The 27,734-nt window shown below is 40.0% G+C and overlaps 1 protein-coding gene across 3 annotated transcripts; it reads left to right on the top strand.

Moving 5' to 3' along the window:
* Window positions 1–27,712, top strand: LOC122836912 (ras-GEF domain-containing family member 1C-like). 3 transcript variants are annotated; one of them, XM_044126893.1, is made up of 14 exons: window positions 1–354; window positions 15,823–16,040; window positions 17,442–17,564; window positions 17,680–17,817; window positions 20,197–20,418; window positions 21,373–21,447; window positions 22,853–22,954; window positions 23,313–23,415; window positions 23,821–23,900; window positions 23,986–24,081; window positions 24,172–24,267; window positions 24,351–24,474; window positions 24,963–25,035; window positions 26,049–27,712. In XM_044126893.1, exons 2-14 carry the CDS (start codon window positions 15,825–15,827, stop codon window positions 26,071–26,073), a joined length of 1,473 nt encoding a protein of 490 aa, XP_043982828.1. In that variant the 5' UTR covers window positions 1–354; window positions 15,823–15,824; the 3' UTR covers window positions 26,074–27,712. The 3 variants fall into 3 exon arrangements, with proteins under 3 accessions (XP_043982828.1, XP_043982827.1, XP_043982829.1); XM_044126892.1 differs by having other exon boundaries at window positions 15,819–16,040; XM_044126894.1 differs by lacking the exon at window positions 1–354 and adding an exon at window positions 14,055–14,240 and having other exon boundaries at window positions 15,819–16,040.
* The last annotated feature ends 22 nt before the right edge of the window (window positions 27,713–27,734 follow it).

Genomic DNA, 27,734 nt, shown 5'->3' with positions numbered 1-27,734 from the left:
ACCCACTAGGCTTTAGAGGACGTACGGGTGCACCTTGCAGTCCTCCGTGTCTCCGTGGCGCAGTACGGGAGGGTCAGCACTCTGTCAGGGACGCGCTGTGCCCGGGTTCAGAGCATCTGTCCCTGTCCGCTGATCAGATCCGTCCAGAACCAGGATCTCTTACCAGCTGTCATTTGCTGCACTTTTATGAAGCCGGCGGAGGGGGTTCTGTACTCTACTTCTCCCACTTATACCGGCTGAATAAACTCATCGATCACCGATTAATTTGGGAATATCTGTCACGGCAGATCTACTGATTCTCACTTTGGATACAAGTCGGATCGGGGGCGATGAGGATCCCAGTTTAGTACTGTGGTGAGTATACTGGGAGAGCAACAAATAACCATATTAGCATATTAAGATTGCTCTCACGCCCACAGCCTGTGTTGTGTATTAGTGCATGTGTTTATGAGGTGGTAACATTGTGAATGAATCGCCGTGTTTTCGCCACCGAAACTTTATTGGACACACTATGCATGAGCTCATCAGTCATTCTGCTGTAAATAATGTGTCGCGCCTTGCATCACTTTACTACCGTAGAATAAAAAAAACCAAAAAAAAAACAGGGTGAACCGTGAGTCAGCTGCGTGGAAGCCTGTTTAAAGGAGAGCGAGTCATCGTGTCTTCTACCTCTAATACATTTATATAAGAACAAACAGCATGACTGACCATAAAAAACATCATAGCAGAAATGCATAAGTTCAACAGATGTCACATGCTATTCTGCTGGGGATTCAGGTCTGGGTTCACATTGTACAAAGCTTAATTCTCTTTTTATTTATTCTTATTTGTAAGTTAAAGTGTATGTAGACGGTACTGGGCTGTTTGTGCGCCATGCTGGCAAATTATTATGTGTAAAAATACACACTAATAACACTATTATTATTTTTGTCTTGTCATTAATGTCAACCCCACGAGTCTTCAGAATTCATCATTTGCTCTAAGGTAAAAAACAAAACAAAACATTGAAATACTCGATTAAAAATTATTAGCAAAATATACCAAAACAGAATGCAGTTTTGGTAAAAGAAATAGTGTATTTTATCTTACTACATGAGGCACAAACTTGAAGCAAATGTTTCACCAAGTAACACACTTTCTGCACTTAAATTGCAAAACAACTGTACCAAAACCTCCCAATCAGATAGAGCAGAGATCTGCCAATTTAGTAGCTGCGTGTTTCTTATGCTAGTGTATGGCAGCATCTGGGTTAAGCTGCTTCACTTGCACTCACTCTGATTGACTGAGGCGTTGCTGTCATTGACCCCGTCTGAGGCGGGCTCCAACTTATTCCGGTTTCAGATTGTGGGAGGTGTTAATAATTTAACACTTCCTGGGCAGACGGACTGAGCTGTGCCTCAGTGTGACCCCAGGGACCACCAGTTGAGCATCATTGTTGAACGTGAATGCATCGTCTCCTTCTGATGTAAGAGATGCACGGTTGCTTGATTCACATGATAGTAAAGTTTCAACTCCGTGTTTATTTACTAGGAAAACTGCAAAGGACACACTTGCTAGCAGGGGACATGATGCACTAAGCGGGTGCTGCATGCGTCTCTGTTCTAGGAGTCGTGTGCATTCCTCGTCTGCATGCTCTATCTCAGCCTGTTTAGCACCCGGTGATGCAGCAGTAGCTTATAGAGCATTTATCATCTGCCTTCCACAGCTTACTGCCAAGTGAATGAAAATAAAAGCAGCTGTGTCCAAAGAACAGTCAGGTGGAAACATGTTTTTATCCAGATTGCTCCTAATGTTACTTCTGCTGTTGGAACTTGCAATACACACTCACAGTCAAAGTCTCTGCACCATGTCTTCTTGCTGTTTGAGGGCCCATTTAGAGTGTTTTGGTAGTACATCAACAACACTAAACAGAATAACATGTGACGCTTGTTTGGGATGATTAAAATTAAATCGTGCTCTTGTCGCATCGTCGTCTTCTGCTCCCCAGTGATCAAGCAGCTCTTTGTTCGGGCTTTTCTGGGTTCACCGCTTCAGTTGACCTTGTCTGTGCTCTGACCATGAAAGCCTGCTTCCCTAAGCAGCAAGAACAGACATGAATTAAAAGAGACAGCTTGCTCCGGCGGTGCTGAAGACAGGGAGTCATGCAGGTACGAGCCACTGGAAGCAGGGGTCGGTCAGAAGTCAGCGGTAACAAGAACGCAGCAGGTACAGGCAGCAGTTGGGTCTGCAGGGGATAAGCGCAGGCTGGTGGATGAGGGTGTGAAACAGAAATGTTTTTGGAGAGTGAGGCCAATCTTTGAAGATCAGTTTAGGATAGATTAATGTGGAGGTCAACCCAGAAACTGTTTGTCTGGTAGAGATGACAGTTTTATTGCCATCAGGGAGTTTATAGCTGTATCTGCACAGGGAACGAGTTTTGTGTTTGCCAAAAAAAAATCTCGCTTTTCTGCTCTGGAAACATGATGAGATTTTTCTGTTGTCCTGTGGCTGAGCAGTCTCTTTGGAAATGTGATTTATTTGGTTCACTTGGACGGGACTTATTGAGCAGAAGTGATTTTAACTTATGCTATTGTTAAAGACATCACAGTACTACTGCTAAAGACTTTTGAATTTTGTGTTTTCATTCAGATATTAGATTATTTTTATAGGTTTCTTTAAGAACTACGATAAAAGAAGATGTAATAATAGTATTAAAAATATTATTTTTTCCAGCTTACCTTAGCAATTAAACATGTTTCTTAGGAGTAGAGATGATACCATGTGAGAGAGCAGTCACTATAAATACATACAGGGTTTCCCTCAGTGTGCAAAATGCATAACTACCAAATAATATTTTCAAATTTCCTGCCAACTTTAAAATTTTTTCACTCAAAAACATGGTTGCTGGCTGGATGACTCCCCCAGTGCCCAGAGCACCGGGCTTAGCAAGTTTTCTGGGGGAAACCCTGACATAGTCCTACTAAAGTTTTATAACATAAAAAGTTTTTACAATATTGACATTTTAAATCAGCTTTTACATCTTATACTAGTGATTAGCAAGGTAGCATTGCTAAAACAGTAACGTGAATGGGTATTTTCTAGAGTGAAGCTCCTTACCTTAACGCCGACATTCCTAAACTGAAAGAGCCTGAGAGCTGGAAAGTATAAAACAGAGCAACTTTGTTGGAATACATTCAGCCTTCCTGTTATCTACTGAAAGTCTTATATTCTCACAGCTGGAATGAGATGAACTCAGATGTTTGTGAATATAAAAAGCCATCTAGCAGTTTTTTGTGCTTCCTCTAAATGTATTTTTAAACACCTTATTGATATTACAAATACTTGACACTGAATGAGTCCTTTCCTCTCAGGAGGAGCTTGTGCGTCAAAAGTGTGTTTGTAGGTCTTCTCTGCTAGCTGATCTCTAATTTTATCACTATCCCAGTAACATTTGGCAATACCGCTGATATTTTGATGCTCAAATCAAAGGACGTCCCAGTGTGTTTTGTGATGCAAGTTTAGGGAAATGGGGTGACTTTACCCAAGCAGCAACTATTTCGCTTTCAACCTTAAAGAAAATACATTCAACAATCACAACAGCCATTAATGTTTAGTGCTGTCCCATAGTTTAATATATTACATATATGATATATTAATATTTTTATAGTGCTGGTTATCATTAACATGCTTTAAAACACCATTGCAAGTGCTAAAAAATAACTTCTCGCAGATCAAACCTGTGGAAAAAAGTGAGATTTTGCATCATTTATCCTTTCCTCATGTATTTTTTTCGCTCTCTCGCCCTCTCACTACAATGCTTGTGAACTTGTACAGACAGAGTAAGAGACCCAACACTGTGATGGCTTGTGCCTCTGACAGGCCTTCAAATGGGTTTTGGCTCCATTACAGCTTTGCCTCTGACACAGGGATGATGGGGCTGATCTCGCCGAAGGGTCGCGGCAGATGGACTTCAAGTCTGGAATCGTTCTGTCACGAGAGACGCAAACCGAAAGACGGAGGGCAAACAAGGGATTCTGAGGAAACACAAAGAGAGAGGAGGGGGTGTCACAGTAGAGACACAACAGGCATCTAATTACCTCCCAATAGGAGCTTTGGCTCCATGGAAACAGCCTGTGCTCTCCAGAGCTGCACTCACCTCCCTGTATGCTGTTTTATGTGCAGCTATTGGCGGTCAATCCCTATGGATTTAGAGGGGTCACCAAAGCAATTGAAGCTTATTAGATCCCTGTTGTGCTCAGTAAACCATTGCAGTAAGCATTTAGCTTACTTCAATCAGTAGAAGCTCATAGTAATAAAATTATCTATAGAGTTGTACCATTTTCTTAGCTCAGGTGTTCCACCAGTTAATGATAGATATTCCTACTGATATACCTACTGAACCTAATAACAACTTAGTATGCAAATGCATCTCTTTTATCAGTTTATACTACCTGTAAAGCTAGCAAAGATATATATATATATATATATATATATATATATATTGTGCAGTGAGATATGGCAGTAATTTTGAAATACTTTGACTCTTTTTTTCATCTTTTAATAAAAATAACTTTTTATTAAAAAATGATTAAAAAGGTTCCTTATCTTCTTATCTCAAGACTAAATTCAGGGTTCATTTAATTCAAAAGTGAAATACGTGTGTTACCCTGATCTTGTTGCGTTATTTGTTGGCCATGTTTGTTTTTGGTTGTGCATGTATTTAAATATGATCCCACTCGAACAAAATTGACCTAGATATAATGTGATGAAATTTTTGCCAGAGATGATCAAAACTAAAAGAAACTCAAATTTGAAATCATATGTATTGCTTAGCAACACATAAAGGCCGAGTAAGGACTGATCTCACAGGTTTCTACAAGTAAACCTGTAAATACTGACAGGGTTCTGCTCATATGGCAAACTTATTTGGAAATCTTCAAGTGTTACAATACTTGCTACAATACATTGTTTGTAAGGGAGTGTTGGCAGCTGACATTTTTGCTGTAACTTAGGCCTTGTTCACGCAGCTGTTGTCCCACCCATCCATGTGTCCAGCCTAATTTATGACAGCAGCTTCCAGGCTGCAGGTCTACAACGAATTGTTCAGGAGCTCCAAAGTCTGCTCTGAACCATCCTGGATCAACAGGATCTGAAGTGCACAGTGATTTTCTGATTTGCCTCACCTTCTAATCTGGGTTTATCATGGCATATTGTGTTGTCCACTTACCTACCTGGAAGTAGTTCTGTTTTTGTGAACCCTGACCACCGTTTGCATAATCATGTTAACACACATGGTGCCTGCATGGAGAAGGAAGCAGGTCATGCCACTAATTAGCATGCTTCTACGCCATACTTCAGCATGGACACAGTGGATAGCCCCTGGCCGCGCTGCTTGTAATGAGCTGATAGATGTAGCTTAACAGGGAAGGAGACAGCCGCCATGAAATTAGTACCGTGTGGTTATTAGATGTGCATCTGTTTCAGTCTCGCTCATTAGCTCGTGGCGGTTCGCTGTGCAGGTTTGAGTCAAGGAACAGGAATGAGATGCTGATGACTCTGTTTGGAGGGACAGCTGACTTATGTTGAAGTCACTTCGATGTTCAAATTTTCACTATTCATAGTTTTGCACACATTTGCTTATACTGCACATGTTTGCTTTATCCTCCTGCTTATGGTAAACTGCTAAGCAGGATTTCATCTGGCTTTCTTTCAACAGTGGATTTCTTCTTGCCATTCATTTATTGAGACCAGATTTGCTGAGTTCCCAATTAATAGTACTTCCACCTGAGCTATGGTTCTCTGCATCTCTCTCACTTAAGGTGGACGTTGTTTGTAGGGTTGTACATTGGCTATACTATTTATATTTTTGGATGAACAGTTCCTTCTAAGATGGATATTTTGTTTTTTAACCAACCAATACTTTAAACCTCTTCACCACTTTACATTTGACCCGTTTGGATTGCTTCTTGATCTTTATGATGTTCTATGAAAAACTGAGTATTTATACTGAAATTAAAAATACACACATGTGCAATTAAAAGGCCTTTGGAATTCTTTTTTTTCTAAATGAATTTAGCTGGGAGTATCAGAGTGAAAGGAGGACGAATAAAGATCCATTCTGCACTTTTTAGATTTTTATTTTTACCTACATATGAAAATCATGCAGAATTTATTTTCTCAGTTGTGCTTATATAGAGTGATATATTAACTCAAACATAAAATCCTGCAAACGAAATTGAATTTTGTGGTTGTAAGTTGATAAAATGTTGGGGTATGAAAGTTTTTGCAAGGCTCTGTGATTTTATATTTTCTTACATGTGTCACATTTGCACTTAATTGTGTTTCAGACACTTTTTTTTTAAAGAAATCATGGAGTCATAGGGGCACCACATGAAGAAAAAAAACAGGTAGTAGATGACACAACATGGACTAAGATGCACTTTGACTGGGCTTGCCTTTCAGTGAGCCCATACACCAACACAAACGCTTGGATGCACACAGCTGGCCATGAAAGGAATGAGCACAAACACACAAATGCGAAGATCATCTCCATGGGCAGAACTATCCAGGGAGGATTTCACTGACGGCGCTGTCGTGTGTGTGAAACAGGTGCCACATTATGAGCGCGTCTCTGTTCAGTTAGTAAAGGGGAATTACAGGGGAACTCCAGTAAGGAGGCTTGAGGGGAGGTGTGTGTGCTAGTCGATTGTGATTGTTGCTTCTGTCAGGCGTGGACCTCATGGAGAATCAGAGGAATGAGTGGAATAATTCGCATGTAATTCAGTCCTGTGTGTAGCTGCTGGGTGGGCGCAACGCAAAGATACACAAAGAGCTCATTTGTTGTCTATTACCCAACAGCAGTGTACTGGGTTGGTAGTGCGCGGAGCAGATACATGCGTGGTATTTTGCGGTCGCTCTGTAGTGTCACTGTGTGGTTTAGCAGCCAGGTTGGCTCAACTCGGATGCCACGACATTCAGTCCGGACGCCAAAACACATTTGGCCTCCCGTGGAGACTGTTGGACAGCCAGAAAGCTTCTCATGCCAGTAGCTCCTGCTGGGGAGCAGACTCCTGCAGGGCCATCTGTACTGGACACGTTAGAAAGTAGGGTGTGAAGAGGAAGATTCAGGAGGAGGAGGAGGAATCGAGGAGGAAGGATAACAAAGTGGGATTTTCCTTTACCTTTACAGTAATTGACACTGCCATGTGTTTCTCTCTCTTTTCTTTTCTTTTTTTACTCTTTAGCTTTCAAAGAACTGAGAGTAATATTTAGGCCAAAGTTGTATTTCCCTGTGGTACACAAAATAGTGTCAGGCCCCAAAAATACGCAAGGATCTGCTTTTGTGGAGCACGCTTCCAAAATAGTTAAAGTGGAGAAGTTGTGACGTGTTAAAGTGGGTGAAACATGTGGATCCTAAATTAGAAAGGAAGTGTTAGTGCATGTAAATCAGACGATAGTGGAGGGAGCCGGGGGGAAGTTGTATGATGACTGCAGTGGAAGAGATTACTTTATTTAGTATGACAAGGCACACGGGTAACAGTAGAGAGCCTAGACTACTCTATCTGCGCTACACCCAGAGGTGTGCCTTCTTCTCTCGAGCGAGTAAGAGGCAGCAGCTTTCACCACATTCTTGTTTGAGTGTATATATATAATTTTTTTCCCTCGCTTCAGCTGTGACTGCTGCTGAAACCAGGAAACAGCGACAAAAACAAAACAATGTTGCTGCAATACCCAATGCCGGATATTCGCTTTCCTCAGACGATGTGCTGCTCTTCAAAGAGCCGTGTTGCATCAGTCGTCTCTTTCTCTGAAATGCTTTATTCCAAACACATAGAAGTCAAACAGCTAGATAAAGTTGAAAAGTGAACGTACACAAACACTTGAAATGCATACAAATGTGCAGTTACATAAAGAGATCAATTTCTTAAGACATAAGTAATGGACTGGTATGCAATAATTAGGGCACGATAACCTTGAGTAATACTGCAGTGTAATGGTATTTCCAATGAATAACATGACTTGGATGTCTTTATTTAACAGGGTTAAAGGGTTAAAGCAACGCTTTTGACTTATGCTGCAAAAACTGCAGCTAAAATATCCTCATCTCAATTCAAATTGATTCTGATCAGCAAAAACAGAATTAAGACAAAATAAATTAGTAGTTTTAATATAGATAAATTGACACCTTTTACAGTTTTGCTTTTTTGAGTATTGCACAAGTATGTCAGATTTATAATAGAAGGTTAATTAGTCTGCTCAATTAGAAGGTCTGCAGCTAGAGCTTTAAAGTAGCGCTACTTTAAAAAGGTGATGAATGGCGCTGTTTTAGTCTCCACGCAACTTCTGTCTCAGTTTTTTTTTTTTTTAGATTAGAGATCTTTCCAAACAGCAATACAAGAAGAGAGTTTAGGAGCTGTTTTATTAAATTGCTCTTTAATTTGAAGAAGATTTTTTTACATTTTGAATAAAGGAGTTTTTGTGGAACATCAAGTGTAATTTCTGCCCCTTAATATAAAGTGCAGATAAATGTGGGGAACTTCATAGAATCCCACTGTAGTTTGACCAGGTTCGTTGCTGCAGTGTTAGGTAATTATTAGCTGAATTAATTAGTGATGGCTTATGTTTAACTTTCAGCTTGCGCCGCACTGCGTTGCTCTGTGCTTTGTCTTACCAGTGAAATTGCCAGTCACTCCAGCACTGGTACCAGTCCTCTCCACCACCAGAAGATGTTTAAGAGCGATTGAAAACTTTGGTCCCCCTGGATACTGGTAGTCAGCTGATGTTGTGAATCAATCAGAGATTTTTCATTCCATCTAACTGATAAATGCAGTTCGTCTGGAAATTTGTATCCTCTTATCACCTGGTCAGGAATAAGTTCTAATCTAAACTCTTAAGGAAATAAAAAAAAAATTCTTTGAATTTTACATCTGATGAAAACAATAATAGTATGCATTTAGTGTACTTTCTTTTGTTGTTTTTTTTTATTTACTTAATTACTCTAAAGAAGTTAATTAGTCTTTTTTTAAAGCGTAAAGGATTTTAGTAGCTATAAAAAGAGGACAAGCCTGCAGTCACGCTACATCGCCTAGTTTTGGATGATTTGCCCTTCAGCATCAGTCAATTAGGAGCGAAATTAGAACATACCTCAAGTGATTTTTACCACGCATGCTATTTTCTTCATTGTGTGTGGAAGTGGCTCTGCCATAAAAACAAATCTCCTGAGGCTTTGGAGAGCCAGTCAGCTGCTACTGTACATCTGCCCTTGTTCGGCCTTTGACTCTCTAATGGAAAAGGTCAGAAGGTTGCTAACATGAAGAGCTAATGCTGAATGTTCTCAACCATTGACGCCTCAATAAAAGAGCCAGTTCGTCATCAAGTCTTGCATCCTGACATCTACGCCTACGGTGTAATTTGTAGCCATTCTATTTATAAAGTGAGGCAGGTTTTACAGAGACTAAATCTGAAGCTACTACAATGCAGAGCTTACCTTAGTCAGGACACTGCTTGACAGCTCAAGCAGGAATCCCATTGTTCCGTCAAGACATGCCACACACACACAGACCTCCAAAGTCAAGGGTGCTGACAGAACAAAGTGGGTGGATCTCTCCCCCTCCGATGGCAGTGATAACAGCTTGAACAATGACACTTACTCAGCTGTCTAGACTAAATGCAGAGACGCTTTCCATTGGCTGGCAGCTGGAGATGTCATGAGGGAATTGGAGCACTTTCAGCCATGCTCACCTGTTCTTAGCTGCTTGTTTCTCAGTGTTTTTTCATGCATTGTTGATGCAATGTGACGGGCACAGTGGGAGCTCAGAGCATAGAGCGGTACGGAAGCAAGTTGTATACAAAGTGCAGCTTTGTGTTTGGATGGGTTCTTGACAATGCAAGAAAAGCGGTGGGAGGATTGTGGCTGTCACTCCGAGCACTGAGCTGAGAGTCGGCCTTGGGGAAGTTGGAAATCACTCTGGGGTAAAACCGTAACTTTACTGGGAGATTTGTTTCAGCAGTGTTCCGGTTTAGGTGCATGGAAAAAAATAAATAAATAAAGAAGGTAGTTTTAGCAATCAGTGAGCCAGAAAGTAGAATCAAACAATTTATGCTTAATCACTCCTGATTAAGCATAAATCAGTGCTCAAAAAGCTGAATTTCCTTTTCCTTTTCATTAAATGCATCTTTCAACTATGAAAGCATCAACCAAGAGCACATAGTTTAATACACTTTCCTGAGTTTAGTAGAAATCATATTCTCAAAAAAAAAAAGAAATATTGGAATAACCTTTTAATTTATTTTATTCTTTGTTGCATTCAAAATTGCTTTCGTTGTCAGATTATGTTCTTTTTCTTTGATTGTATTGATTAGTCTGATTTTTAGCTGGCTGTTCAGTCCTTCAAGAACCTTAATCAGCCAGGAAAAAGCCTGATCTACATCTCTAACAGTTTTTACATATGCATTTTTATTTCCTGCATTATATATTCTGCAAGCTGGGATGACTCGGGTCTGAAGAAACAATTTGCAAATACCTCCCCAAGGAAGAAAGATTTTTAGACATCTTAAGCTCTTCACAGCTCAGGCATTATAACTGTTAGGATCATAGCAGTACAGACAGAAAAAAAAGCTCAAATATATCTTTTTCAAATGGATTTAAAACTGTTTCTAAATATTTTTGCAAGACTTTTACTTGGCTTCTTTTGAACACATAAGGTGGGATGTGTTGTTATAATGTATGATGTCACGCTGGGTGAGAAAAAATGTAGCGGCACAAACACCTCATACCAAATGTCAGACACGGTGGTGAGGAAATGATGAATTTGGCTCATTTTGCAGTCACCTAGATGCAACAGGAATTTTTCAGTATAACAAATTATGTGGCACACAACCAAAAATTTATTGCAAATGTGACAAGATATTTCTTTTAAATAAAAATCTTTAAAATGCATGCAAATGTTTCAGCGGCTTAGCTGTATAAGGAATTTTTTTCACCAACTTTGTCATGTCATATGGCAAATGACACAACAGCACAAACGGCGGTCGTGCACGTCAACATTTTTGTAACTTTCCATTCATGGCATCTCTTGGCAACAGTGTGGAGTGTTAGTCAAACAGGAAAAACAGCAAGGTAGCGTCTGAAAGGAGTTCATTTGAAAACACATGGACTGTTCGAGTGTGAAGCGGCTGGGATGGCGATCAGTGCCTCCAAATCCGAGGCCATGGTCTTGAGCCGGAAAAGGGTAGAGTGCCTTCTCCGGGTCGTGGGGTCCTGCCCCAAGTGGAGGAGTTCAAGTATCTCGGGATCTTGTTCACGAATTAGGGAAAAAGGGAGCGGGAGACTGACAGGCGGATTGGCGCAGCGTCTGCTGTCAAGCGGGCACTGTACCGCTCCGTCATGGTGAAGAGAGATCTGACTCAAAAAGCGAAGCTCTCGATTTACTCGTCGATCTACATTCCCACCCTCATCTATGGTCATGAGCTTTGGGTCATGCCTTAAAGAACGAGATTGTAGACACAAGCGGCCGAAATGGGTTTTCTCCGTAGGGTGTCTGGGCTCTCCCTTAGAGATAGGGTGAGAAGCTCAGTCATCCAGGAGGGACTCAGAGTAGAGCCACTGCTCCTTCACATCATGAGGAGTCAGTTGAGGTGGCTCAGGCATCTGGTCAGGATGCCTCCTGGACGCCTCCCTGGTGAGGTGTTCCGGGCACGTCCCACCTGGAGAAGGCCCCGGGGAAGACCCAGGACACGCTGGAGGGACTATGTCTCTCGGCTGGCCTGGGAACACCTTGGGGTTCCTCTGGAGGAGCTGGAAGAAGTGGCTGGAGAGAGGCGAAGTCTGGGCCTCCCTTCTGAAGCTGCATCCATCCATCTTCTTCCGCTTATCTGGAAGAAGATGGATGGATGGATGGATGGATGGATGGATGGATGGATGGATGGATGGATGGATGGATGGATGGATGGATGGATGGATGGATGGATGGATGGATGGATGGATGGACTGTTTGAGATAATCTTAAAACAAATAAATATTTATGGCAAAATGTTCAAAACTTTGAAAAAAAAAGTCCCAAGCCCATACTGAAGGTGAAACTGTGAAGTCAGATTGCAATTTGAGGAACAAACTTTCTCCACCTTCTTCCTCTGCCACCACTTGTTGAATGTAGACATTTTTATATGCAAAACCTTCTGCTGATTAAAATGAGAACTGCAGTGGCATGGAAATGTTTACCTATTATGCAAAAGACAGCAGCACAAATGTCTCATACCAGCTTTTAAGCATGATTATGGATTCGGCTTATCTTTACTCAATCTGGACTCCTTGGACTCATTAGTGACTGTAAAATTCAAAATTCTGACATGTTCCAGGTAAAATATCACAATTACGGCAGCAAATCTGCACCTGAATGAATAAATGAGACAAGGTGTTTCAGGCCCCTGTTTAAAACATAAATAGTTCGTATTCTGTATGTTTATCCTTTTCTCTGTTATGTGAACCATGAAATCATTAAGGCTCAATCCTAACAAAACAGACAGACAAGGTCACAAGCTGATGACTGGTTTATTTACGCGCTCAGTGATGAGCTGAGTTATGCTCACATCCTGCAGGCTGGCTGGCAGAGCTGTGATGAAATCGTAAATCAGAGCCTGAAAACTGCCGGGGGAGGTGAGGAAAGCTGAGGAATACAAAATCAGCTGCAGATTATTACAAGGAGAGGAAATGATTGACGTTGCGCTCACATAGAATCAAGCTCAAAAACATGCATTGAAACAATTAAGTAGTGAGGAAGTTTGCGTGAAATACCTCAAATAATATCACAGAGACAATCAGAGGCAGGCAGACGTTTCTACCGTCAGTCCTCATGAGGAAGGTTCTCTTAGTTCCCATTAATTATTCCTTTTATGCTGCTGTTGTCAAAGAGGAAGGCTGGATTTGATCATGTCTGGGAATTTATGATGGTGATGTTTTACTACAGAGGCATGTTGTAATCCAGTCCAGGGGAGGTTGCTGCAAGGACAACCCAAGCTTGACAGTTTGGGAAAATTTAATTGAGAAAAAGGGTTGAACTGTTATGAGAGGAGAGCAGCTTTTCTGCAGCTCTAATAAGCAAATTTAAGAGCTGCTTTGGGGTTTTTTTACTGACTCTTCACAAATGGACAGATTAAAGCTACATCACTGGGATTTTCCCACTGCAGTAATAAATAATGTAACTAAACTGATTTAGTTCATTCGGGTTACCAGGGACGTTTTCTGGTATAGTTCTGTATTTTTCTTTGCCAGAAAATGGAGCAGACAGATGCAGTGTCTGCCCTCTTTAACTGCAGACGTTATGAGACATATGTATATATATATATATATATATATATATATATATATATATATATATATATATATATATATATATATATAATGTCAACAGTAGCTATAAGTAGACAGGAATACCACAATAACAGCGAACACGAAGACTGGCTTCCCATCCCCCAGCCCTTTGTCTGCCTGTCTGTGTGTATTTGTGTCTAGGTGTGCAAAAGTGCATGAATAAGCGCTAAAAGGTAGGGGGCCAGAGGAGAGCTGAATCCCTGATGAAAATTTGAGACATGAGTTTTGTTTCCTTTCAGCATGGGACTGTGTTTGACCTCTCACCCCTGGAGCCCACAGCGCCTGGGGTCAAAGGATAGGAGCGTAAATCTATCCTTTAACCTAACCATAAACCCAGAATAATAATACAATGGTTGTGCATTTTTCAAAAATTTTACGTATCTTTGGTTTGTTGTGCTTTAGTAAAGCTCCATCTTGCAAAAACATTTGCAAACAGAAACTTAAATTTATTTTCTCTAGATTTTTTTTCTTTTTCTTTTTTGCAACAGAAAGCCTGAAAGTAGTACACAACTGGAACATGGATGAAAAATGATAAATGATTTTTCAAACACTTGCAGAGACAGAAATGGTGCAGTTGTAGCTGAAAGTTCTGCTTGTATTTTGAATCAGCTCTGGCTGTTGTCTTGACTACAAACAGCAGGAAGGAGATATTGTGATTACTTTTGAAATCAGTATTACCAAAGGTTGCACCATCAACACTGATGGTTTACTGGCTGTCTTCTGTCGCATGGATGTAGAACTGTTTTGTTTTTAGGCGCCCTGGTTACTTAGAGTATGAAACCAACTCTAAAGATGCAGGTGGACGTTATCAGTTTTCATCTATGATAGACGAGGGACACAGATTCTTTTGCACGTCGTTTTTTTGGAAACTTTCTTGTTCAAAGCTCTTGTAGTAAAGGAAGTTTTTCCTGTTTGTGAGATGAAAGTGATAAAACGTCCACTCTGAGGATAACGGTGCTCTCTGGTTTGGTAGTTTGTGTGCACTGAACAAAGCTTTTTGATTTCGTGGAGACAAAGAAGTACAGGGCAGCGTTGGGGCCGTGTCAGTGCTTGCAGGGTAAAGCGGTCTCCAAAGCGACTCAGTGACCCATTTTCATTCTGCCCTGTCTCTTTGTGGTTGGGGTTTGAGAATATCTGCTGTGAAGACTAACATAGAATAGGAAAAAGCTGAAATTTAATCAGTAAAAATAAAGGCTGAGACAGACCCAAGCAGATCAACTAGAGAGGAGAGTGAGGAAAGTAGAATGATGACTTAACCTCATCAGACATGATTTCTGAACATTTTATGTACATACAAATATAAATACAGCTCAAATAAATCCTCTTATTAATTAATGATGCATCGACCAGTCTTCTGATTGATGCATGTGTTGCAGCTCCTTTAAAAGTGGTGGTAGTTTTCAATTCAGTAAAAAATAAATGAATTACAAGATCCCCATAAAGCAATAAAAGCTTATGTTCCATCCTTTAAGTGTAATTTATCTACTCAAAAAAAGTGCATCAAAATGCACGATCTCAGTTGATGTGGTTGTAGAGACAAAACAGAGTTCTTAGTTTTGATGCATTTATTTCATATATGGGAAATCAGTAGATTATTTGATTTTACTCTGTATCAGGTTTAGGCATTAAGGGCAGTGAACGTCTATCCACTGAGCTAAATTAGACATTTACATGCAAAGACTGAATGTCATTAAAAAAAGTTTACCAAATATTGCATCTAACTAGTTCTTTCAAGAGGTGCTATTCCTCCTATTGTTGTTGTTATGAAAACCACAAATTGATTTATTGTGTTGCTGTATTTCTTTAATTCATTTATTCTTATTATTTTTATCTTTGATGCTTTTTAATGTTTTTTTTCATTTTTATCTTTTAATTCAATTGTTGTTCTTTTTTCTGTTATATTCAGCTTCACAACCTGTTTATAAATGCATTTTTTTTAAATAAAAAAATTGTTACATTAAAAAGATTTAATTAATTTAAAAAAAAGATTTATTAATGTTATTTCTAACAGAATAAGTACATAGTAGTATTAATACACCACAAAATAACATTGTGCAAATAGTTATGGGAATTCAGTGCAACATAGCTGTCAGTATATTATTCAGGTGAACAAAAATTATTCTAGCAATTTCGCCAGCTTTTTGCTCCTATGATTAAAATCTCACGGGTTACAAAAAGCAGCGGAGAACTAATCAGGATGCTGAGCTGAATGGGTCATCATTTATTCTTCACTATTCCGTGAATCGGAGTTTATCTTCAGTCTAACTCACTTCCCTTTTTGGACACGAGATTTACTGTAGATAATGGGAATGTCCACAAATCTAACAGCACAATGTTTTAGTTAGTATTTGTTGTTATTACTAGGATAGTACATGTGGAGACGGGCCTACATTTACATAAAACGCATTTCCTTTATTCCTCTTCCTCATTCTGCTTCACTCACAGTCTGTTTTCTGTGTTTGTGTTGAAGTTAGGAATGCCCCAGACTGTGTGCTCAGGCACCATGTTTACCACTTCCAGTGGTTTCAGCCCCCACCTGGCCTGCGCTGAGCCTGGGGAGGAGGAAGAGGATGGGGCCCCTCAGGAGGACCCGGGGCCAGCAGCCTGTCTGGCTGACGGGCCTCCTATCACCTCTGCTTCCCTGGAGACGCTGATCCAGAACCTGGTGCCCACTGCGGACTATTACCCTGAGGTAAAGTAAACTACAAGAATTATCTTATTGAATTAAATGATGTGTTACTAATCCCCAGAAGAACTTTAAATGGTTGAAAGACCAAATATTGAGAAAGTAAGATGACTAAGGTTTAGGAAAAGTGAGAAACACAGAGAGGAAAAAATAATTACATAATACTGCATTGAGAAATGAACTCTGTTTGAACTCTTTTGGTTGATGACATGGACCAGCATTACTCCAGACTCTGTTTCCAAGAGCTGACGTCCTTGACTCCCTGTTTATTGCTCTTCTTATATTCCTAAAGCTACTATATAGGACTGGTGTCTGAGTCTGGAATCAAACTTCATATTTTTCCCATTTTTATTACATCCTCAGACTTCAGTTTTTACTTTTTTTCTTTTTTAAATTGAAAAGAAAATTAAAAACTGGGATGACCGTTTGTATTCAAACCCTTTTTGTCTGGTCTTAGTATCAAAAACATTGTTGGAAAAAGGTTTTTGCCTAGAGTTTGCCAAACGTTGTGTAGAGGGTCACGGCAAATATGCAGAACAAGATCAATGCCAAAACCGAACTTTTGGTCCTAAAAGTCAAGACTCTGTGTGGTGAAGCATGGTGCTGGCAGTACCATGCTATGGGAATGCTTCTCTTCAGTTTGGGCAGCAACGCTCCCCCAGAGTTGATGGGGGAGAAAGATGGAGCTAAATACGGGACAGTCCTGGAGGAAAAACCTATTAAAGGTTTCAAAAGTCTTGATAGTGGAGCACAGATTTTCCTTCTAATCCAAAGACATTAAACATAAAATCAGAGCTGCAATATTGTGGTTTAGATTCATATATTTTGGTGTTAGAACGGTTAAATTGCAGCAGTGGTTTCTAAAGTATTTACTCAGTGGGGATGAAATCAAACTCATGCCCCACTTTTGTTGTAATTTGTATTTGCAATTGTCCTACTTTAAGATGTTAATTCTCATAAAAGTCAAGCAGATTCATTGAAGTTTAAGGTTTTAATGTGCTAAAATGTGAAAATGTTGTCCTGAATGAGTGATTCAGCAACACAAAACTCTGAACTCTAAATTCCTAACATGTCTTTTAACTTTGTTTGGCAGAGTTCACACAACTCCCGAAGACAGGAAACTTTTTTGTCTTTTTTCTCAGTTTGATGACCTGCATCCGTGTGTCTCCGTGTCAGCTTGATTAAATCCCTCTCAGTGATCAACTTTCAGATAAACATCTCCCGAAACACAAAAAGACTGAAGTGCGGCCTGACAGAGTTGTTTCAGTTTACAGTCTCAGTGACAGGCGTGCTAATTTGATTATTAGCCCCAAGTTCCTGCTTAGTTTAATTACAGCCAGCAGGGCTGCTTTTATAGATGCCGTTGTGGGAGTGTCTCACTTAATATATTCCTGTTTCTTTTCACAGAAAGCCTATGTGTTTACCTTCTTGCTGAGCGTCCGTCTGTTCATTCCTCCCTCGGAGCTGCTCTCCAGGGTGTGTGAGCTGTGTATCAAGCAGCAGCAGCTGGATCAGAGCCCGCTCGATACGGTCAGCGCAGCGCCATACGTTTTTACACACTCCTGTTTGTGCCCGATGCAGCTAAAGAGCAGGGAATCTCAAGAGCAGTCGTTTTCTTAAAACATTTTTATTTGCTTACCAACAGGTTAAGGTACGCAAGTTTGGTCCTAAGATCCTGCAGCTGCTGACTGAATGGACGGAAACGTTCCCATCCGACTTCAGGGACGAGAAGATGGTCGGTCACCTTAAAGACATCATCCGCAGGATAGCTCCATGTGATGAGGTACGCTAGTGTTATCTTTCTTCGGAAATGTTGTAGGAAAATCCTGCAAGTTAAAGTGGACATTTTTACTTATGGCTGAACGGAAGAATACTGTTTTCTTTCAACAAGAAGGTCCTGCGTTTGAATCTGACCCTGGGGTCTTTTTGTAAATAGATTGCATGCTCTCCTTGTGCATGCATGGGTGCTCTCTGGGTACTCTGGCTTCCTCCCAGTCCAAAAACATGACTGTTACGGTGACTGGTTTCTCTAAATTGCTCTTAAATATGAGTGTGTGCATGATTGTGTTGCCCTTTAATGGACTGGTGGTCTGTCCAGCATGTCCCCTGGAGCTGGGCACCTCCCCCTCTGTGCCCTCGCATGGATAAACAGCTGTAATTGATGGACGAATCGATGGATTTTTCCTTATTATGGGATTTTATTAAGCAGTATTGGGGGGGGGAAAGAGCTGGATGCAAATACACACAACACTTCTTGAAATCTGTGAATATTCTGAATTAATTTTCTACATAATTATACACTACCCTGTGTTGGTCTATCACATAAAATCCTTGTAAAATCCTCTGAACCTTGAAGCTGAAGTTAGACCAAATATGAAAACATTCATTGGCTTTGAATACTGCCAGGCTCTATGTATTGAGGACAGACACCCTTGATGCTATTATGTCTGTTTTTTGTTTTTTTCTCATTATCCCTATTCATCTTACACCCAGACTAGAATCTCCAGTTGTCACAGTTTAACTGAATTTCTGTTTTCGGTGAGCAGGGGACTGATCTGCAGTTGAGTTTGGCACATTAAAGACTGACAGAATCAGTGTTTAGTGTTTGGAGCTTGAAAAAAGTGGAAAAGCTGAATATTGAATCACGCTCTCCAGTAGACTTCACCCTGGGGGTAGATGTCCTCAGGGAACCGTCACTGACACACTGGGATCGTTTTGCTTCCCTGCATGTCAAAAAATGTCACAATTTAGAGGGAACCTTTGGCTTCAAGAGGAACACCCGTCATCCATATTTGACAAATTTGGAGTGAGGAAGAATTGTCGTAGTAGAATTAATGAAGAGGAAGATTTCTTATCCTCTCTGATAGAAAAAGTGAGAGAGTCAGTGTCAGCTGGGGCGCCCAGCTGTTTTACAATGTTAATGTAAGAGAGTGGAGCTGAGGGAGGAAGGAAGGCTATTAAAGGAGTGGCTGTGAGGGAGAACAGGGAGAGGAATGTGAGTGGAGAAAAGGGATGCAGAGCCACAGAGAGGAAAGAGAGAAGAAAAAAGGTGAAGGAGGAGAGAGATGAAGTCTCTCTCCTCCTTCACAGAGCAGAGGATGAGGAAGAGGAGGGAGGCTGGGCAGGTGGTGATGAATGAGCTGCTATTTACAGCTGGCTGTCCTCAGCATGGGCGTGTGCATGCATGTGGGAGCTGTGGCTCTGGGTCATTTGTGAGACAGACTGACCTAATGGCCTCTGTGTGGAGCCATCTGCAAGGAGGGGCTCTGAGATTCAAGCATTCTTGAACACAACCCGCCGAGCAAATCACTGAAACAATGAAACGAGTAACAGTTTAGCTCTGTTGTTCTTGAGCTTCTCTTCCAATTTATTTCATGTTTTCTGTGTATTTTATTTCTTTTCTTAGCATGTAGTTTTATATCTTAATTCCTCGAAACTACAGTGTCTTGCAAAAGTATTTATGCTACGATGCAGGACAATCCCAGAATCTGTTAGAAGCTGGAAAAGACTTGAGACTGGCGCAGAAGTTTACCTTCCAGCAAGAATTATGAATTCAATAATTCATAATGGACTAGTGAAAGTCCAGACATAAATCCAATTGAGAATCAGTGGTAAGACTTGAAAAATGATGTTCACAGATGCCTGGTATGAAATCTGACTGAGCTTAATTTGCAGAGAATAATGACAAAGCTGGACAACACAAAGCAGTTGTGATTGCAGCAAAAGATCTTTTTTTCTCATTTTTATCTCAGTGGGGCTGAATAATTAAATAAATAATAATTTATTAATAATTAACCAAATAATTTAAAAATTTTTGCAAAAGAAAAAGGAATAAAATTGTGAGACAGATGCGTTTCTCACACTTTTCATGAGTTTACAGATCACCATGTTTCTTCCACTTCAGCGCTACGCAGTGTCACAGCAGATCTCAATGAAATACGTTAAAGTTTTTGGGTTTTGAAGTGAGAAAATGTTTAAGAGCCACGATTTTTATTTAAACACGCCATGCTGTTTCAGAATCCTCACTACGTGCCACTCTAGTCATTCTGATTCACGCCTATCACTGTCCTACAAGACCATTAATAAATTATTCATCAAAGATGTCATTGATAGCTTCCTCACTCATCTCTTCGTCTGCCCTCCCTGTTCCTCTCCTCTGCAGACGTACTGGAAAACCCTGAACCAGATGCTGCAGAAGCTGAGTCAGAGGTTGGCGCTGATGAGCCAGGGGGAAGAGAGCATCGTCAAAGTCTCCCTCAACGCCTCCTCCATCTCCGACAAGCTCGTGGCTTTCAAGACCAAGCCCCCACCCATCCAGAAGGACATGCTCTCCATCTGCAATGACCCCTACACGCTGGCACAGCAGCTCACCCACGTGGAGCTGGTGAGTCCTGAGGGAGGCTGAGTAGTACGGAGGGGTCAGACAGAGGTCAGGGGAAGAAACGGTAACGAGGAGAGTGGATGCTTGCGAGTGTGAGGGCTCTAAGGGTGATGAAGCTTTAGCCCATTTCAGGGTCCTGAGCTTTGGACAAGAATCATTGAAAAAAGAAAGGGCTTCTAAGGTATGGTGAAAAAAAAAAGGTTTATAGGAACCACGTGTAATAAAGTATATATAATAAGATATCATAGAAAACTGCAGCGTCCATTAACACGTTTGGCTGCACTTCCGTAGTGGATTTTTTTTTTTCAGCATGCCTGAGTAAGCCTGCACCCTTGTCTGAGCGGTGACATCACCCCAGAAGTCAGCAAAATGCCCGGGGCTGCGAACAAAGGGGATATATATGACCTGACAGCTTCACACTCTGACACACACACACACACGCCCCCACACACACAGATAAAGAAGAGAGGCAGAGACAGACAAGTAGGTGTGTACAGCTCACACGTTCTGCATTTTATGATGTCTTATGAGGATTTAAACGTTATGCTGGTACTGGCTAACAACTGGTCGTCGGCTTCCTTATCAGATCTGTGTTTGATCTCGAGGCGTGATGGGTCTATTGAGTCATTTCGAGTTGCACATGACTGCGAGTTTGCCACTATCTTTAAATAGAAGTGGATATTGTCCCTAGTGTCACTCGTTGGAAATATGATAGCAGTGAGTCACATGAGTGAGTCATTACTTCCTTCTATTGATTTGCCTCCATTACCGAAATGAAAGACTTATTAATCAGATGGCTCCAGCCCATGTGTCTGTGCCTAGTTTTACACTCCATGTTGTTGTGGCTTTAATGTATTTAAGCATTTTGTGTGGATTTTTTTATATATATAAATATAAATAAATACAATTAGAAAAACTGATGAAAATCCATCAAAAAAATGACTGTCTGTTTTCCAGGAGCATTTAAGCCATATTGGACCGGAGGAGTTTGTCCAAGCCTTTGTTCAGAAAGATCCTCTTGATGGAACGCAGGTAAGCTTTTGGGAGGGAGAAAAACATTTAAACAGCTATATTAGTAAGAAATAAAACTTAATAATTAATGAACTAGAGTTAAAGACATTTGCTACATGATTAGTAATAAGCACTAAATGTGCTCTGTACCACCCCAACATGGTCTATTACTTTTGCACTTTACTTTGAATCCACAAATTTACTAAATAAAATATCCAGATCATTTCAACATGTAGTGCTCAGTAAACAGGTATATCGTTTGGTCTGAAACAGCACCTTTGGGATGAATTCAAGTGAAAAGTGTGAGCCAAACATTCTCGCCCAACATCAATGTCTGACCTCGCAAAGGCACTTCCAGAACAATGTTTATAAAATACCATAAACGCACACCGAAACCTTGTGGATTTCTTTCAAAGTGGATTTGAAGTTGTTATAATTACAAGTTGTGTGCTCTGTCCATATAGCCTTATAGATTAAAAATGGAATGTCACCTAAATTCATATGTGTGTGAATAAAGACAAACATTTTTTTTATAATATGGTGCATTTCTTTTAGCATGAATATCATTCCAAAAAAAAGATTTACTCTAATATTTTTTGGAAAACTTGGATTTGTTAGATGAAAAAGACATGCAGAGCTATAATTTGGATTCCCTACCCATGCACATAAAAGTAAGCCATGATTGCCAAAAAATGTCTGTGCAAACCAGAGTATTCACTGATTAAAAGTAGATTATTTGCAGATTAATGATTAATCATAATTTTGGACACCCACAGTGCTACACTGACTTAGAACAATATGATTTTTTTTTTCCCAAGACATTGAAAAGAGTCGATTTTAGATTTATAAGTTAAATGTATCTTGAACTGGATGAATGAAATTTTCCGAGTATAAGTGAGGAATCTATGTAACTGAACCTTCATTATCAGTAATGCGAAATATGCATACTTGAATAGTAAATCTAATCTCATTAGTCCAAGGATGAGTAACATCATCAACACTGAAAGATTATTTTGATCTTAAATTAGTCAGAAAATTAACTCCTTGAACGAATAAGACAACACAAAAACTGTGGTGATAGTGCAGTACATTCAGATTTATACATGTATGTCGACCTTCAGTGAATGTTGTATGAAACAGCAAACAAACATGAAGCTGTTCTTCTATCTAATGTTGCACTTCTTGATGTAACCATTGAGATTTCTTTTCCCTTTCTCATCTCTTGAACTCCTATTCCCCTTGCTGATCCTGTGCTAGTTATTTTCCGTTTCTCTCCACCTGACCTGTCGTGTGTACTTGCCACTCACAGTCTTTGCCATTTACACTCTCAGAGGGGGTCAGCCTGCACGTAGGAAGCTAATTAGTGTTGGTATAAATCACTGTAGTGGCTTACATCTTGTGTGTGGGTGTGTGTATGTGTCAACAGCAGCCATCTTTCAGTGAGCAGAAGAAGAAAACCTCCAACCTTGAGGCCTACGTCAGATGGTTCAACAGACTGTGTTACCTGGTAGCAACAGAAATCTGCATGGTGAGGGAGAATGATGGCAATTGCCTAGTCTGTCACTAGAGTTTAGAGAAAATACCACTTAATGTTATACTGTTCTGATGAGGAGCATTTTTTTCCATAAATTTAAGTACTTGTATAATATGAAGATAATGTCAGAATTTTCTTATTTTTATCCTAAAAATTGCAATTTGCTCAACTTTTCTCAATTTTCTTGAATATTTAAATCACTAAACCAGTGAGTGTCTTACGGAGCATTACTGCCCCCTTGTGGAAACCTTACATAACTACAATGTATTGTGTCAGAAAACGTTTATATACACTTATAGCAAAATTAAGAAAATGTAAAGGAAAACAAATGTATTTTGTGAACTTCTTCCAGCCAGCCAAGAAGAAGCAGAGAGCCACAGTGATTGAGTTCTTCATCGATGTGGCCAGAGAGTGTTTCAACATTGGCAACTTTAACTCCCTGATGGCGATCATCTGTGAGTTCCCGGTTTTACAGTGCATTTAGTGCTGTGCAAAGGTTTTAGCTTGGCCTGTAAACAAAAAGAAAATACTTGTCCCTCAAAACTGTCTTCCACATCTTCAGTTTGGCAGCAGAGATTGGCTAAGTCAACTCCACAGCTATTTGTTTCAGGATGAATTCTCACCTATATGTGTGAAATTCATGACCATTCATCCCTGTTTGTTATATTTGGCGGACCACATATTTGACTATAATCCTGTACTTGTAAGTATTTATGCTAGAAAGGTGGTAGCAGCAAGAATTGATTAGATTTCTATTTTACTTTTGTTTGCTCACTTTGGATTTTGTGAATTGTTCAAATGGACAGTTATGTTGCGTACTATCCTTAATTTTTAGATAGTAAAATGTATTTTCTCTGCAGCTGGTATGAACATGACTCCTGTGTCACGACTGAAGAAGACATGGAGCAAAACCAAAACTGCCAAATTTTTTATTCTTGAGGTAAAACCAGATCCTCTCACAGACTTCTTAAAATAAGCAGGTACTACCTTCGTGCTGACTGTTTTGTTGCCGTTCGTTTTTGCAGCATCAGATGGATCCCACAGGAAACTTTTATAACTACAGGACTGCCCTGAGGGGAGCTGCCCATCGCTCTCAGACTGCCAACAGTAACAGAGAAAGGGTGAGGCATCAGCATGACTGCTCTTAATTCCTTGCTTTGGTCATGAATTAATCGTAATGTAAACGATGTTCCTGTCTTCATCCTCCTCAGATTGTGATTCCCTTCTTCAGCCTGCTGATTAAAGACATCTACTTCCTGAATGAAGGCTGCGCTAACCGACTGCCCAATGGCCACGTCAACTTCGAGGTGAGCTTTTCCCCCGCTCGACCTTTTTCATTCAATTTCTTCCACGTGACTCAATATTTCTGTTTGACTGGTTTGCTGTTTAGAAATTTGTGGAGTTGGCTCGACAAGTTGGAGAGTTTATGACGTGGAAACAGGTGGAGTGTCCGTTTGAGGAGGATCGCGCCATCCTGCACTACCTCCACACCGCTCCCATCTTCAGCGAGGACGGTGAGAAACATCACATCACTGAAAGACACTTCATGACACCAGTTGTAAAGGATCCTGTTTATAACAGGTGTTATGTCATGTTTATGACAGTGTCATGTCAGTCTTATGCACACCCCTTCAAATAAAAAGTTGCTGTTCTGTTAAATGGTTGCTAACACTTTTATCGAGTTAAAATAATACAAATGTATGTCATTTTTTTCTTCTTGAAATAAAGCACAAACAAAATAACAAAATCTAGTGCTAAAAAATCCAACGAGCAGAAAGTTTAATTGATCTCCTTACATTCTACATTTTATGTCAACAAATACTAAAACATGGTGTAATTTGTATTTCAGAGCTAAAAGCAAAGATTAACATGCTACCTCTCTGAACATTAAAATGTTCTATGAGACTACAGCTTGCAAACTGAGTTACTTGGCTGCATACAGTGTTTTATTTCACTAAATAATGCTCAAAATACATTTCCTTGTCTTCTTGCCCTTCCACAGGACTCTACCTTGCATCATATGAAAGTGAAAGTCCTGAGAACCAGGTGGAGAAGGACAGGTGGAAAGCACTCAGGTGGGAAATCTGCTTAAACAAACCTACATATTGCTTTTCTTGTCCTACTGACAACTCAGCTCAATGCACTGTTACTTATGATCCACACTAACCCAGCCTGAGTCACAATCAATTCAAACAACTGTAGGTAACTTGGTGTTAGAGCCTTGCACAGCAGCACAGACGACAAACAACCTACAACTATATCATTGTGGAACAGCTACTTTTCTCACTGAGCTGCAGTCAAGAAGTGGGTTAGGAAATCTTTAGATGTGTCTCTCATTCAGCACACATGATTGAAATGGCTAAATTTCGTCCTCAGCATGCAGTCACGTTCTCCAGATTCATGCTGATAACTTAATTAATTGATTCAGATATGTTGATGCAAAGACACTGGCCCATAAGAAATAACTGGGTAATTAACAGGCTTCAGAAGCACTAGATGGCATGCAGAGGAGATCATGCAGTGATTTGAATCAAGTGTGGCTAAAACAGTGCTTTAGGACAAGGTGCTAAAACATTGTTCTAAATGTTTTAGCACCTTGTCCTAAAACATTTAGGACAGGGTGCCTCATGACCTGGGTTGGGAACCACTGGTCTAGACTGTTGAACATGATTCCCCTTCATGTGTATAAACACATTAGGCCAAAGTTTATTACGTACTGGCAGAAACAAGTGCAGACATATTGCATGTGGGATTTTTTAAGTGATGTAAAGTTCTGATACTAGCATACAATTAATCATGCCTTAATATATATGGCAACTATAATAACTGCCAAAACATTTGAGTAATTTTGCCAAAAAAAATGAGCAAAACTGATGAACAAAATGGGGTAAAGTAAAGAGTTTCTCTCAGATGGAAGTTAGCTTTACAACAGAGGCTTAATGACCTACAGACAACATACTGTACAGCACTAATTATTCTTACCCCAAGCAGATTTAGGTTTAAAGTAATACTTTAAATTTACCAGCATGATAAACTCCAGCAAAGAAAAATTCTTATAAGGTTTCATAATCTTCTTTTGTCGCCTCAGGTCGAATGTTCTGGCAAAGACATGAGGCGGGGTGGGATCTAACCCTCCCACCACCAGACGAGGAGATGTGTGTGTTCTCTTTGCACTAAACTGGACTGTGAAGGAACCTGAAGCTGGTACTTTGGTGTTTTACTACAAAGAAACTGCATCAAGAGCAAAAAAAAAAAAAAAATGGAAATACAAGCATGATGAACAGGATTCATCGAGAAGAAAAAAAATGGAAATGTTCAGAAAGGAAAAATGAAACGTTAAGCTAGGAAAACTCAAATAAACTTTCTCCTTTTGGATACTAGATAGAAGCTCTGGTACGTCGGAGAGGGACACTGCGTTTCCTTCCTCCTTCCCTTTATGTGTGTTTACTCTGTGGAGAAGTTTACTACTTTAGAGACTACAATTACAGGGAAAATCACTTTATAGTAATTCCTACTGATACCGTCTCGTGTACTTTTCTCTGCTCTCACTTTCTTTCTCCATTTCCTCCTTTTATTTGAAGCTTGTTTAAGTATTTAACTTTTATCTGTAAAGTACTGTAACACAACAGAAAGTGATGTAATGGGCGCTGGCTAGCCCATTTTTACACTTAAAAATTCCAACTGAGGTGAAAATGAAAAGACATCATGGCTGTGCCTGTGGAAAGCCGTGTTTCATGTGTTCACGTCTGTTGCACTGGAATGACTGTTTCATCCTGTTATTTTTATTTATTTTTGTTTTAGGGAACAAACTGGGCGGGGAGGACGAGCCTTTTAAAGTGTTTACTCTTTTTAAATGTATTGTGCCATAAATATCCTCAGAAACCTACTGTAATAGTGTAACTGCAGAAGTTATAGGTCAGCTGTAGAGACTGTGTACAGGTGATAGTTCGGCCCTCATCTTTCTGCTCCTCAGGAAGTTCTCTGACTGATGTTCAGTTGTCTCATATATTTATTGGAGGCCTCTGCGCTGACAGATGTAAAGTTTTTATTGTGACTTTTCCTTTACACAACATGAAGTCCGATGGCATGCTAAGTCAGGTGGTTTCACAGAGACATTAGTGTTTAAAAAAATAAAATAAGTACTTTACAGTGAAAATGCACTGTTGCATTAAAGAGAAGGATAATGTACCTATTTCATATGAGTCACTGCTTATCATGACAATTTATTTGACTTGAAGTGTTTTTATTATTATTATTATTATTATTTGGGAATGTTGCTGTGGGGAAAGGAGTGGGTGCACTGTAATTATTGGCTTCATTTAGTTTATTATTGATTGATGTCAGTGTTTTCCTTGAAAAGCACCTTTGCCATGTCTATAACAAACTGGTTTAGCTCCTCCTAACTTATTTCTCATGTAATAACATTTTCCTGTAACAATTGCCCCAATAAGCTTGTAGAAAGACAAGGGTGTGATGTCAAACCTACCATCCATGGATTTAAATAAATCATTTGCCTGTGCTGTTACACATGTATTAAATGACAATCACCTAGAGTACCTGCCATCAGTTTTAATCTTTATAAGTGTTATCAGACTGCCAACTCCATCAAGTTTTATTTGTTGCATAAATACTGTATGTGAGTGGTCAGGTGTTGTCCTTGTTGGTGCAGGGACACCTTTGGCTTTGACATCAGTGCAGAATTCGTGACCGGTTCCTAAAAAGCCTTTAATAAAAGTGAACAAATGCCTCCTGTTTCCTGTGTCATGTGGTCTGA

Source organism: Gambusia affinis, linkage group LG09, assembly GCF_019740435.1.
Source record: "Gambusia affinis linkage group LG09, SWU_Gaff_1.0, whole genome shotgun sequence".
Taxonomy (NCBI): domain Eukaryota; kingdom Metazoa; phylum Chordata; class Actinopteri; order Cyprinodontiformes; family Poeciliidae; genus Gambusia; species Gambusia affinis.
The sequence above is the reverse complement of the archived record's forward strand: the minus strand, read 5'-3'. Positions and strand labels throughout refer to the sequence as shown.